The sequence below is a fragment of the Sparus aurata genome, unplaced genomic scaffold (assembly GCF_900880675.1).
Source record: "Sparus aurata unplaced genomic scaffold, fSpaAur1.1, whole genome shotgun sequence".
In the NCBI taxonomy this organism is placed as follows: Eukaryota; Metazoa; Chordata; class Actinopteri; order Spariformes; family Sparidae; genus Sparus; species Sparus aurata.
In genome coordinates, this window is record NW_022045177.1 from 15001 (window position 1) to 28663 (window position 13663).

Below are 13663 nucleotides of genomic sequence, written 5' to 3' on the forward strand. Positions count from 1 at the left end.
ATGGAGAGAGACGGAGGAAGGATGGAGAGAGACGGAGGAAGGATGGAGAGAGATGGAGGAACAATGGAGAGAGACGGAGGAAGGATGGAGAGAGACGGAGGAAGGATGGAGAGAGACGGAGGAAGGATGGAGAGAGACGGAGGAAGGATGGACAGAGACGGAGGAAGGATGGAGAGAGACGGAGGAAGGACGGAGAGAGACGGAGGAAGGATGGAGAGAGAGGGAGGAACGATGGAGAGAGACGGAGGAAGGATGGACAGAGACGGAGGAAGGATGGAGAGAGACGGAGGAAGGATGGAGAGAGACGGAGGAAGGATGGAGAGAGATGGAGGAACAATGGAGAGAGACGGAGGAAGGATGGAGAGAGACGGAGGAAGGATGGAGAGAGACGGAGGAAGGATGGAGAGAGACGGAGGAAGGATGGAGAGAGACGGAGGAACAATGGAGAGAGACGGAGGAAGGACGGAGAGAGACGGAGGAAGGACGGAGAGAGACGGAGGAAGGACGGAGAGAGACGGAGGAAGGACGGAGAGAGACGGAGGAAGGAAGGAGAGAGACGGAGGAAGGATGGAGAGAGACGGAGGAAGGATGGAGAGAGACGGAGGAAGGATGGAGAGAGACGGAGGAAGGAAGGAGAGAGACGGAGGAAGGATGGAGAGAGACGGAGGAAGGATGGAGAGAGACGGAGGAAGGATGGAGAGAGACGGAGGAAGGATGGAGAGAGACGGAGGAACGATGGAGAGAGACGGAGGAAGGATGGAGAGAGAGGGAGGAAGGATCTGAAACTGCGTTCTTCTTCTTCTCTTTATGTTCATGTGACTCACGTTTATATAACCGTCCTGACAGCAGAGACTCACGAGTGACGTCAGATCAACAGACACACAGAAGAGTTCAGACTGAATCACAGACGCAGCGTCACCATATCACTGATCCTGGATCAGCTCTCAGAACCAGAACCAAGTACTGATCATCTAAACTGTGTGTGAAGCTGCAGAAGTTCAAACTTCCCTGTTTCACAACAAACAGTTTAAAATGTTTCATTAAACACTCGTTCTGTCCCCACAGAGTTCTGCGTCTACGTCCTCCGGGACCGAGGGACGACCCGGTCCGAGGTCCGAGGTCACTGTGACCTCACAAACAGACTTGAGCTGTGACGTCAGCATGTTCTGCTCCGGAACAGAGACTGGACATCGTGTTCCTGCAGAACTCTGTGAGGTTACAGGCAGAACTAAAGTATTCTGACCCAGCAGAACATTCAGAGCGGACCGTTTCATAACAGCCTGTTATATAAGACCCAGTCAGCCTGAACACTCAGCACACCTGCTGCACACCTGAGCTGTGAGGCGTTCAGGGACCTGTGTGTGTGTGTGTGTGTGTGAGGTCACAGCAGAATATAATCACATCTCCCTCTCCTGTTAACTGTAAATGTCTCTCGGCCGCTCGACATGTAATCTGTACAGAGACGTCCCTGTGACATCACAGGTCCCATGACATCACAGGTCCCATGACATCACAGGTCACACGACATCACAGGTCCCATGACATCACAGGTCACACGACATCACAGGTCACACGACATCACAGGTCCCATGACATCACAGGTCACACGACATCACAGGTCCCATGACATCACAGGTCACACGACATCACAGGTCCCATGACATCACAGGTCACACGACATCACAGGTCCCATGACATCACAGGTCCCATGACATCACAGGTCACACGACATCACAGGTCCCATGACATCACAGGTCCCATGACATCACAGGTCCCATGACATCACAGGTCCCATGACATCACAGGTCCCACGACATCACAGGTCCCTCGACATCACAGGTCCCATGACATCACAGGTCCCATGACATCACAGGTCCCTCGACATCACAGGTCCCATGACATCACAGGTCCCACGACATCACAGGTCCCTCGACATCACAGGTCCCATGACATCACAGGTCCCATGACATCACAGGTCCCATGACATCACAGGTCCCATGACATCACAGGTCCCACGACATCACAGGTCCCTCGACATCACAGGTCCCATGACATCACAGGTCCCATGACATCACAGGTCCCTCGACATCACAGGTCCCATGACATCACAGGTCCCACGACATCACAGGTCCCATGACATCACAGGTCCCACGACATCACAGGTCACACGACATCACAGGTCCCATGACATCACAGGTCACACGACATCACAGGTCCCATGACATCACAGGTCCCACGACATCACAGGTCACACGACATCACAGGTCCCACGACATCACAGGTCACACGACATCACAGGTCACACGACATCACAGGTCCCATGACATCACCGGTCACACGACATCACAGGTCCCATGACATCACAGGTCACACGACATCACAGGTCCCATGACATCACAGGTCACACGACATCACAGGTCACACAACATCACAGGTCCCATGACATCACAGGTCACATGACATCACAGGTCACATGACATCACAGGTCACATGACATCACACATTGACCTCTCTGTCTGACACGGCGATGTCCAGAACCGATTCAACATCATCAGAGCTGAACACGTCTTTGTCTCTGCGGTCCAGAGTGGACGCCTGCTGACCATGTGTGACCCGTCTGTGGACCACCTCCACAAATTTACCCACAATCCTCTCTGTGCTGTCCGACGCGCTGACATCAGCTCAGTCAGCCTGTTCTCCTTTGAGGTTTCATGACCTTTAATATTTCAGTGTTTGTCCAACAGAACCTCCTCGGCCCGAAGACGATGTAGATGATGTGTATATTATATATTAAGGTTCTGACCTCTTTGTCGGAGATGTAGAGCCGGTCTCCTCTCAGAACCACGTAGCGGTTCCTCCACAGCTCTCTGAAGATCCCTCGGCCGCAGAACTTCCTGATCCAGCCCGCCTTCTCCGGCTGCTGGGCGGCCTGCTGACCCGAGTCCTGAACGCCCTGAAACACCCGAAGAATACAGACAGAGACGGGTCAGAGAGAGACCACCGGGCCAGGACAGCACCAGAACCAAAACAGATAATAGATCCAACAAAGGGACGACGCATGGAGAAGAAGAAGAAGAAGGAGAAGAAGAAGAAGGAGGAGAAGAAGAAGAAGAAGGAGAAGAAGAAGACGAAGGAGAAGAAGAAGAAGAAGAAGAAGAAGACGATGAGGGATGAAGATGAGGAGGACTGCAGGTCAGACTGACCTACTTTCATTACGTAACACCAACGAAGAAGAAAACAGCTGGCGAGTTTAAATCTGTGACGCAGGAAGTTCACAGACGGATTTACTCGGGTACATGTTGAGTTACTGCACTTTTACTCCATTACTTTTATCTGACAGCTTTAGTTACTCTGCAAAAACAGACAAGCTGGTTCCTTTAACCGGCTGAATGTATTGATTATATATTTAAATGTATTGATTATATATTTAAATGTATTGATTATATATGTGAATGTATTGATCTTATATTTGAATGTATTGATTATATATGTGACCCGTGGGGTTCTGCTCGGCTCAGCACTCGGACCTCTTCAGTTCTCTGACGATGTTCCGGCTCGTTACTCTGATTATCTTCACACTTTAAAAAGTATCCTGATACAGTTACTGATTACAAAATGGAGTCAGTAATGGAATCCAAGTATCACAATATTTAAGTAACTTGATTACTTTCTGTTACTTCTTTATTCTAAAGGTTCCACCTGTTTGTATTTTTAAATTAATTTAATCTAATGATTTTTGTTTTAATGATTTTTCCTCGCAGCAGTATTTTGTGTTTTATTTTAGATTTATTTAAAAAACAATTTTTTATGTAAAACATGTTTTTAGTGTGTTTAATAAAATTACCACATTTTTAATTGGTTAAATTAAAGAGACTGAAAATCATCAGTCAGGTCAATTTATTAATATTCCTTAGTCTTTATTAATCTCTATTAACATTTATTGATCTTTATCATAAAACAGTCAAACGTCTTGTTCTCTCTCAGAAGCTCATTAATAAATATCTTCATAAATGATCACCTCATTATTAATCTAAACATTTAGATTTCTTCTGAATCCAAAGAAGTCATAATAATAACAACAACAATAATAATAATCAATAATAATAATAATGAATTGATGAATTGATGAATTAATAATACCAGTTTCCTGTCTCAGGTGTCACCTGGTGACATCAGGCTCCAGGTAAACAGCTGGACCGTTCGAACCTCAACATTTTATTTAAATGTATATTTATATACAACATATTGATGACGTCAGCTCGACCTGATCCTCCATTAAAGGAACATTCCGCGGACTGCAGAACTGATCTCAGGTCTGATGTGAATGAAACATGCAGATGGATTCAGTGATGTGATCGGATGTAAACTGATCTCAGCTCAGTCAGCGTCACACATGAAGATGAAGATCAGACAGTTCTAATCATCATCATATAAACAGACGGTTCGGTTCGGTCCTACCCGTCTGCCCGGCTGGCTCTTCTTCATCCTCCCTCCTCCGGTCCGCTCCGGTCCGCTCCGGGCTCACAGGACAATCACACCGACGGGGTGGAGGTTCGGCCCGGCCCGGCGGGAGGTTCGAGCTGGCCCCGGTGGCTCAGTGTCGGTTCGGTCCTGGAGTCGGCGTCCGTCAGTCCGCCCGGTTCTTCTTCTTCTTCTTCTTCACCTCCGCGTCTGTTGTCTGAACCGCGGCAGCATCCTCCCCGTGTGTGTGTGTGTGAGTGTGTGTGTGTGGAGGCAGATGCTCTCTCTCTCTCAACACACACACGCGCACGCGCTCTCACACGCACGGTAGCCTACATTCCGCTGAACGGAGCCCGACAGCGCCACCTGGTGACACACACACACACACACACACACACACACACACACACACACACACACACACACACACACACGGCTCGAACAAAGAGTATCGATCTCATGGTGATCAACACTGTAAAAGATGGTGCGTTCAGGTGCAGTGGGACTTTAAGCGTTGATCTGACGTCACCAGAGTGGGCGTGGTCTGCTGGCGTATAATCAAGCTTTTTAACCCAGATTATGATATTATGATTGATTAGACGTAAAGTCAACATTTATTTATATTCTTTTATATTTAATGAACAATATATTGATTGATTGATTGTAAACATCACTTGCATATTGATCACAGTGTTTGTGTCGCCGTCCTCATCAGTTTATTCATAAAGACTTTATAGTTTATAATAAGTTACTGTGACTGTGTGCTGGTGCTGTCGGGTCTGGACCGGGCTGGACTGTGTTCTGAACAGAACCTCTGAGGATCATTGATGACGTGTTGTTCAGTGTGTTCAGATCTCAGTAAACACAAACACTCCACATGTGTGACTGCAGATTCCTGAACATGATGAATATTTATACACTCCAGTTCATGTAACAACATGATGTCACCTTCAGGTTCATCATGTGACCGCAGGACATTCAGAATGAAACCAGCAGCAGGTCTTTATTGTTTTATTTAACTTAAACATTCAGACACATTAAAGGAACATTACGCTTCATCCACAGAGTCACTGGAACAAACACACAAACAAACATGGCCGCCGCCTCAGAGACACACAGAGGGAATGTTGTTTTTTGTCTCTGACGAGCTCCTCAGCGTCTGTTTCCATGGCGACCACTTCCTCCTGGTGCTCTTTCGCCGCTGTGACTCATCGCTGACATCACTTCCTCCAGGAAACTGAAAGAGGGAGACACAGCCGGACGTCACTCAGAGAGAAACACCAAACCGTTTACTCCATTACATCTACCTGACCGCTGTGTGTGTGTGTGTGTGTGTGTGTGTGTGTGTCACCTCTTGGTGTTGTGGATGCTGCTTCCTCCCAGGACGATCCGGACTCCAGGTGTGCTGCGGTTCAGGTTGTAGACGGTCAGAGCTTCTTCATACGTCGCTCCACCGATCATAAACACGATGATGTCCTGCGGCCTGAAACAGACGCCAAGAAAGAAGTTCATGTAGAACATTTGCTGAATGAACAAGAAGGTCCAAATAATGCAGAATGAGTCAGAGACAGAGTTTCACAGAGTTTAGAAAGTGTCTCCAACTCAACAACTCACTAAACTGACACATTTGTTAAGGGAGTCTGGGGACTTTCTCCACGGGGACAAAGAAGTAGCCTATATTGTTACTGTTTAGTGTCTTTGTAACATGTGACATGTTTAGATCAATAACATGTTTCTTCTTTCATAAATGGAGTGTAAATGGTGAAATCAGTGTAAACAGTGTGTTCAAACAGCTGATCAATGTTGGCAGGTAAGACTTTAGCACTTTAGACACAGAAGCAGACAGGCTGGTACAGACATGCTGCCACAAACTGACACTTTTTACAAGGAGACAAACAACTTCAGCTGAAAGATTTAATGCTGAATTTACAACAAGGACACAATGACTTACAATCTGTCACACACACAGTTTCACTACGTTAGAAAGTTTGTTTTAACTCAACAATTCTTAAAATCACTACATTTGTGAATGGAGTCTGGTGCTGCTGTGGTGGAAGCGGACTGTGTTACCTGTCTCTGAGGCTGCTGGCTCCCAGGTACGGGAACTGACTGTCCTTCAGTCGACCTTTAATCAGCTGATCCAGAGTGTCGTGGAGGAGCGGCTGGTGCTGAGCGTACACGTTCTCCACACCCTGAACACAAACAGTACATATGAACCAACCTTACAGCCTGCAGGTGTGTGTGTGTGTGTGTGTGTGTGTGTGTGTGTGTGTGTGTGCTTACTGAGAGGCCTTTGAAGAACTGTTTGGTGATGGCGACAGCGTCAGTCGGCGTGATGAGGTCACTTCCTCTGACTCTCTTCCCTCCGTACTCCACCACTGACTTCACCATCTGAAAACACACACACACACACACACACACACACACACACACACACACACACCCCACAGATCAGAACCTGTGTCTCTGTCTTTGGTCCAATCAGAGCTGAGTGTGTGTGATGACATCACTACCCTGCGGTGGCGTTCGGACACTCCCCTCCGGCTCAGCTCGTCCATCAGAGCCGGGAGGATGCTGCTGCTGTGGCGCTCGTATCTCAGAGCGTACAGCATGACGAGCCGGACGGCGTCGAGCTCCGACAGACGAGGATTCTGCAGCAGCCGGCGGACGCTCTGAAACAGGAAGTACAGAGACGGTGAGACGCAGTTAAATAACGTTAAATCATCAGAACAAACTTCTGTTCAGTTAATTCTTTATCAGCCAGTCAGATTTCCTCTGACCGGGGCAGCGCAGTGTTTACCTGCAGGGGCAGCGCAGCATTTACCTGCTGGGGCAGCGCAGCATTCACCTGCAGGGGCAGCGCAGCATTCACCTACAGGGGCAGTGCAGCGTTTACCTGCTGGGGCAGTGCAGTGTTCACCTGTAGGGGCAGCGCAGTGTTTACCTGCTGAGGCAGCGCAGTGTTTACCTGCTGGGGCAGCGCAGTGTTTACCTGCAGGGGCAGCGCAGCGTTCACCTGCAGGGGCAGCGCAGTGTTTAACTACAGGGGCAGCGCAGTGTTTACCTGCTGGGGCAGCGCAGTGTTTACCTGCTGGGGCAGCACAGTGTTTACCTACAGGGGCAGCGCAGTGTTTACCTGCTGGGGCAGCGCAGTGTTTACCTACAGGGGCAGCGCAGTGTTCACCTGCTGGGGCAGCGCAGTGTTTACCTACAGGGGCAGCGCAGTGTTCACCTGCTGGGGCAGCGCAGTGTTTACCTACAGGGGCAGCGCAGTGTTTACCTGCTGGGCGTTGGAGTGGTCGTTCTGACAGGCCAGCTCCTGCTCCAGCTCCGACACCTCCATCAGCTGACGCTCCGACACCAGCCGAGACAACTCGCCCACCACCGTCACATGTTTGGACACGGTTCCCGACATCTTCTTAAACTGAGGGTAGTTATCCACGAACGCCTGCAGTGAGACGGACGATGGACAGTGAGACAGACACAGAGAGAGAGACAGATTCAGGACACGGCGAACTGGAAACATCTGTGGATTTCAACCAGCAACTCTCCGTCTCTGTCTGACCTTCATATCAGAGATGGACTCCAGCTTCTGTTGTCCCTTTGGTCTTTTCTTCTGGAAATCTTCCATCAGGTTTTTAATGTTGGTGCCGATTTCTCCAAAGTTGAGGTACAAGTTCTAACACACAGACACACACAAACACACACAGACACATACAAGTCAAATTAATTGTTTCATCCTGTTTTTCTGACGGCTCCAATCTGTCCAGAGTGAGCCCTCTGCAGGCTGACGCTAAGCTAGCTGCAGGCTAATGCTAAGCTAGCTGTGTCATCTTTGGACACAAGGAGGCGATGTGGAGTGAAGAAATAGCTTTTGATTTATTTTAAGGATGAGATTGTGACACGATCTATCAGCCTGTAACAGAAACACGGCGTCCTGCTGAGACTCACGTTGGCGTAGAACTCGTCGTTCTCCGCAGACAGAACCACCTCCCTCAGGTCTTTACTGATCCCCGGCACTCTGGACAGGTCGATCCTGTTGTTGTTGAGGCCGAGTAGCTCGTGGACCATCGCCTGATAGGTCCACTACAGGACCGCACATACACACACACACACACACACACACACACAAATATCTCATTAAATATTCACATCTGTGTTCATTTCATGGTGTTTAACTACAAACATGGAGTCTTGACTGTAGCCATACGTGACCACTGCATTGACAGAAGTCTTATCTCCTCATTAACAGTCTGAAAACCCGATGATGTAACCGTGTGGAGCGCTGTGATTGGTCACCTGGTTGAGCAGCGGTGTGATGGCGTCGTCGCTGCGGTCAAGGATCAGCAGCAGAGGAGGAACTTCAGTCTTCCTGAAGTCGAACAGCTCGTACTCCTTGGTGATGATTTGCTGGCGGAGAGAACAAACGAGTGAGAGGTGAACGCTAACGCAGCCGCGAGCTGAGGTCACGTGTGAGGAGAGTGTGTTGCCATGGAAACCTTGACGCTCTCGCCGAGACGTTTGGACATATCAGAGGACAGCTGGTAGCGGATCATCGGACACTTCTTCAGAGCCAGCAGGACGGAGGTCAGACCCTGAGTGCAGCGAGACAACATGGAGGACTCCCAGCTCCGCCCCTGAAACACACACACCATCACACCGTCATCATCATCATCATCTTCATCATCATCATCACACTGTCATCATCATCATCACATTGTCATCATCATCATCATCATCATCATCTTCATCATCATCATCATCATCATCACAGGACGAAGGCTTCACACGTCAGCGACTCCGTTAGCGTCACTGAACCGACTCTTCACACTGAGCCGTCTCAGCTGTCACTCAGTCTGTGATGTCACGACCACGAGTTCTACTTAAAGGGACAGTCCACCTGTATTTGTAGTTTTGGACACATCAGCTGTGGAGACGTCTGATGGAACCAGGCGGCTCAGAGCCCCGAAAAATACATTTGGAGAACTCCTGAACAAAGTCTCCTTCCAGAAGTTCTGACCCGGTAACTCGAAAAATCCACAGAACCTGTTGTGAGCAGTTTCATGAAGGAACTATTTTCTTTCTGTATCACAGCGCAGAGGGAAGTGTACGTCTAGCTATCAGCTGGAGGTCAAAGGTCACCGCTCAGCCATTAATGTCCAAATCCTGTCCGACACCAACAGCAGCCCCTCGTCAGAAGATGAACGCTTCCTTCTGCGACAGAAAATAGTTCCTACATAAAACTGATCACAAGCTCTGCGAGTCATCTTCAGTCACCGGGTCAGCGCTGCTGAGAAGCTCAGAACTCCCACTAGAACTATCTGGATCTATAATATCACATGTGTTTTTAATTTTGAGGTGAACTTTAATAACTCGTCTGTGTTGGAAGACAACTGAGACAAACTCAGTGGATTCAGACTCAACCGGTCCGGACTCAACCGGTCCCGACTCAGTACGCATCTTGTTAACCTGCTGTGAACGACAGGTTGTGTTTTCTCACCCTGGCGACTCCGTGCAGGTTGAGAGAGAACAGGTGAGGATTCACAGCGATGAAGTCTCCATAGAACTCCTGCAGAGACAGAACATGAGGAACATGAGGAACATGTAGAACATGAGGAACATGTAGAACATGTGGGACATGAGGAACATGTAGAACATGAGGAACATGTAGAACATGTGGAACATGAGGAACATGTAGAACACGAGGAACATGTAGAACATGTAGAACATGAGGAACATGAGGAACATATGGAACATGTAGAACATATAGAACATGAGGAACATGTAGAACATGAGGAACATGTAAAACATGTAGAACATGAGGAACATGTAGAACATGTAGAACATGAGGAACATGTAGAACATGTAGAACATGTAGAACATAAGGAACATGAGGAACATGTAGAACATGAGGAACATGTAGAACATGAGGAACATAAAGAACATGTAGAACATGTGGAACATGAGGAACATGTAGAACATGATAAACATGAGGAACATGTAGAACATGTAGAACATGAGGAACATGTAGAACATGTAGAACATGTAAAACATAAGGAACATGAGGAACATGTAGAACATGAGGAACATGTAGAACATGAGGAACATATAGAACATGAGGAACATGTAGAACATGTAGAACATGAGGAACGTGTAGAACATGTAGAACATGTAGAACATGAGGAACATGAGGAACATGTAGAACATGTAGAACATGAGGAACATGAGGAACATGTAGAACATGTAGAACATGTAAAACATGAGGAACATGAGGAACATGTAGAACATGTGGAACATGTAGAACATGAGGAACATGTAGAACATGAGGAACATGTGGAACATGTAGAACATGTGGAACATGTAGAACATGTGGAACATGTAGAACATGAGGAACATGTGGAACATGTAGAAAATGAGGAACATGTAGAACATGAGGAACATATTGAACATGTAGAACATGTGGAACATGAGGAACATGTAGAACATGATAAACATGAGGAACATGTAGAACATGAGGAACATGTAGAACATGTAGAACATGTAGAACATAAGGAACATGAGGAACATGTAGAACATGAGGAACATGTAGAACATGAGGAACATGTAGAACATGAGGAACATGAGGAACATGAGGAACATGTAGAAAATGAGGAACATGTAGAACATGAGTTTAACTTCATGTTTGACTGATGAATCGAACATGTGACCGACTTCTTCTTCACTTCTTTATTTCACACAAACTAGTTTGTTAGGAATTGAAGCGTTTGTTCACAAATGGATCCAAAACAAAACTTTATTAACAAAAACACAAAACTGTTTTAATTCAACAAAGAGTGTGTGTTTGTGTGTGTGTGTGTGTGTGTGTGTGTGTGTGTTTCAGGCAGGTCACACCTGAGACTCACCTGAACTTCAGCCACCACTTCCTGTTCATCAGCCTCAGCCAGAGCTTTGATCTCACTCTTACTGATCACATTACTGAAGTCTGAAACACACACACACACACACACACACACAGAAGATGATTGAACATTAATGATAATATTTGTCGATGACATCATCAGCACTGTGTAACGAGGAGCAGCTTTGGACTACAGCTTGTTGTAGTTTTTAGCCTCTGTTACATATAGACAGACAGAGACATTACTAGTGAGCTGAATTAGCCGTTAGCACTTCCTGTTAGCATGTACTGATGGCTGCTCACACTGGCGTCACTGGATCACTGTGGTTCTGAGGAAAAGTCAGAAACATGAAGGTTCTCAGGGGAGTTCTGAACTGTGAGTCTTACAGATGAAGTAGACGCTGTACTTCGGTCTCCGCAGCTCCTGGATCAGATGCTCCACGTTCTCCTGCACACAGACAAACAAACATCTTCAGTCACAGTCGACATCATGAACGATCAGTGAGTGAGCGGGCCGGTTCTGTACCTTAGTGGGTCGCAGGAAGCAGATGGCCTTCAGGTGCTTCATGTTGTCTCTGCTCTGAGAGTCGATGCGTTCAAACAGGTACACCTCCTTCTGCAGGATCTCTGACTGAGTGTAGACCACGCTGACGATGCTGGTCTGCACACACACACACACACGCACGCACACACAGTCATGATCAGGTGGTTTCTCTGCAGCACCTGCCCTCCAGACTTCTTCTTCTTCTTTCTGTTTGTTGGCACTTTGTTCTCTTTAAAGGTGCTCAACACCTCCTGCAGTCTGTGACTGCTCTCACTCACTACAGACAGTAACTAGTTACTGAGAGTAACTCAGCCGTCAGTAACTAGTTACTCTCAGTACCTCAGCCGTTAGTAACTAGTTACTGAGAGTAACTCAGCGGTCAGTAACTAGTTACTCTCAGTAACTCAGCCGTTAGTAACTAGTTACTCTCAGTAACTCAGCCGTCAGTAACTAGTTACTCTCAGTACCTCAGCCGTTAGTAACTAGTTACTCTGCGGTCTCTCACCGTCTCCTTGTCCATGAGCAGAACCTTCATACCGGGCCCGCTGTTCTCGATCATCTTGGAGATGTACTGCTTCACCGCGAGCGTCACGTTCATGATGGCGACGCAAAGTAAACAACAACAACACCACAACAACACCACAACACCACAACAACCAGCAGCTAACAGCTAACAGCTAACAGCAGCTGTGAGGTTCTGTTCGTCTGCCGAGGAGGAAGATCAGCTGAGCTGCTGCGACAACAACACGGGCTTCCTTCCGGGTCTGTGGCGTCATCACGTCACGCACACAGTGCTGCGTCAGTACGTAGTTGACTGAAAATGATATAAAAGGACATTTTATACAGTAGAAAACCTTCAGACGGTGACGTCATGTTTATACTTATTGATTTATTTTTATTATTATCGATGTATTAATTTATCAAACACGAGTTTTATGTAGTAAAACAGTTGATTTGAATGTATTTATGAACCAGCTGTAGTCTTTGATTAATGATTAAGTATTGATCTGCAGATGAACTGAACAACATTAACAACATTAATGTAACGAAACATGAATATTCCGTTTTTTATTCATTATTTTATTATCATCATCATCATTATTATTATTATATTTAACATTATACAGTCATTAGTACAAGCAGAGATCAATGAGACGACTACAGCAGCTTCACACCATAAACACTGGTACCACAGAACCTTAACAGACGTCTGATGACCCAGAACCAGATCAGAGGTTTAGAGAGAGCTCACTGGACTGATACAGCAGAATCTGTCACTGAGACAAACCCGGTCCATCATGTGTTTGAGTCCAGGACACGTCCACATTCATGTTGTCAAAGGTTCAACATCAAACACATTATTCTGACTTCAAGACCGATCTGAACATCACGACAACAAACAACAACAAACAACAAACTGTCACAGTCTCGTCTGTTTATTATGACTCAGGTCATTAAATTACTTACTATAATTGCTAGATCTTGAAATGCTAACTCACCAGCTAGCTGTAGCTTTAACATTATTATTATTATTTATTATTATATTCCAGCAGTGAGTCACATGTATCTGTGTTCTGATCCGACCCGTTCAGATGTAGCTTCATTAAGCTAACTCATTTTAGCACTCGCTACATAAAGTTTTTAAGAGTTTGATTTGCACAGCGTGATTAAAGAGATGACAGATGTTCTGAACTCACTGCAGATTGTGACACAAAATTTAATGTTGAATCATTTAATCAGAAAAGTTTTAATGACTTTTA

The 13663-nt window shown here is 46.6% G+C and overlaps 2 protein-coding genes across 3 annotated transcripts in view; both read right to left on the minus strand.

Moving 5' to 3' along the window:
* plekho1a (pleckstrin homology domain containing, family O member 1a) overlaps window positions 1–4858 on the minus strand; it is a 16391-nt gene extending 11533 nt beyond the window's left edge. The window contains exons 1-2 of one of the 2 annotated variants that reach the window (XM_030410989.1): window positions 4459–4858; window positions 2804–2953 (exon numbers count right to left, since the gene is read on the minus strand). In XM_030410989.1, coding sequence (XP_030266849.1) covers window positions 2804–2953; window positions 4459–4485 — 177 coding nt within the window. In that variant the 5' untranslated portion in view covers window positions 4486–4858. The remainder of the gene's footprint in view (window positions 1–2803; window positions 2954–4458) is intronic. The other variant, XM_030410988.1, reaches the window with a different exon arrangement.
* Window positions 4859–5455: 597 nt separating this feature from the next.
* vps45 (vacuolar protein sorting 45 homolog) lies at window positions 5456–12684 on the minus strand. Its single transcript, XM_030410990.1, has 15 exons — window positions 12409–12684; window positions 11886–12020; window positions 11747–11807; window positions 11364–11443; window positions 9962–10030; window positions 8961–9098; window positions 8761–8871; window positions 8413–8547; window positions 8027–8140; window positions 7742–7909; window positions 6975–7133; window positions 6745–6852; window positions 6532–6653; window positions 5813–5944; window positions 5456–5698 (listed from the first exon to the last, which is right to left on the minus strand). Exons 1-15 carry the CDS (start codon window positions 12499–12501, stop codon window positions 5614–5616), a joined length of 1710 nt encoding a protein of 569 aa, XP_030266850.1. The 5' UTR covers window positions 12502–12684; the 3' UTR covers window positions 5456–5613.
* Between the last annotated feature and the right edge of the window lie 979 nt (window positions 12685–13663).

What these genes read in the sequence shown, in the direction of transcription:
- vps45 (XM_030410990.1), bottom strand. Translation starts at nt 12,501, where the DNA reads ATGAACGTGACGCTCGCGGTGAAGCAGTACATCTCCAAGATGATCGAG. An exon ending in TGCTCATGGACAAGGAGACG is followed by an intron (nt 12,021 to 12,408) that starts GTGAGAGACCGC and finishes GTGTGTGTGCAG; the next exon opens with ACCAGCATCGTCAGCGTGGT. An exon ending in GCCAGCAGCCTCAGAGACAG is followed by an intron (nt 5,945 to 6,531) that starts GTAACACAGTCC and finishes CGTCTGTTTCAG; the next exon opens with GCCGCAGGACATCATCGTGT.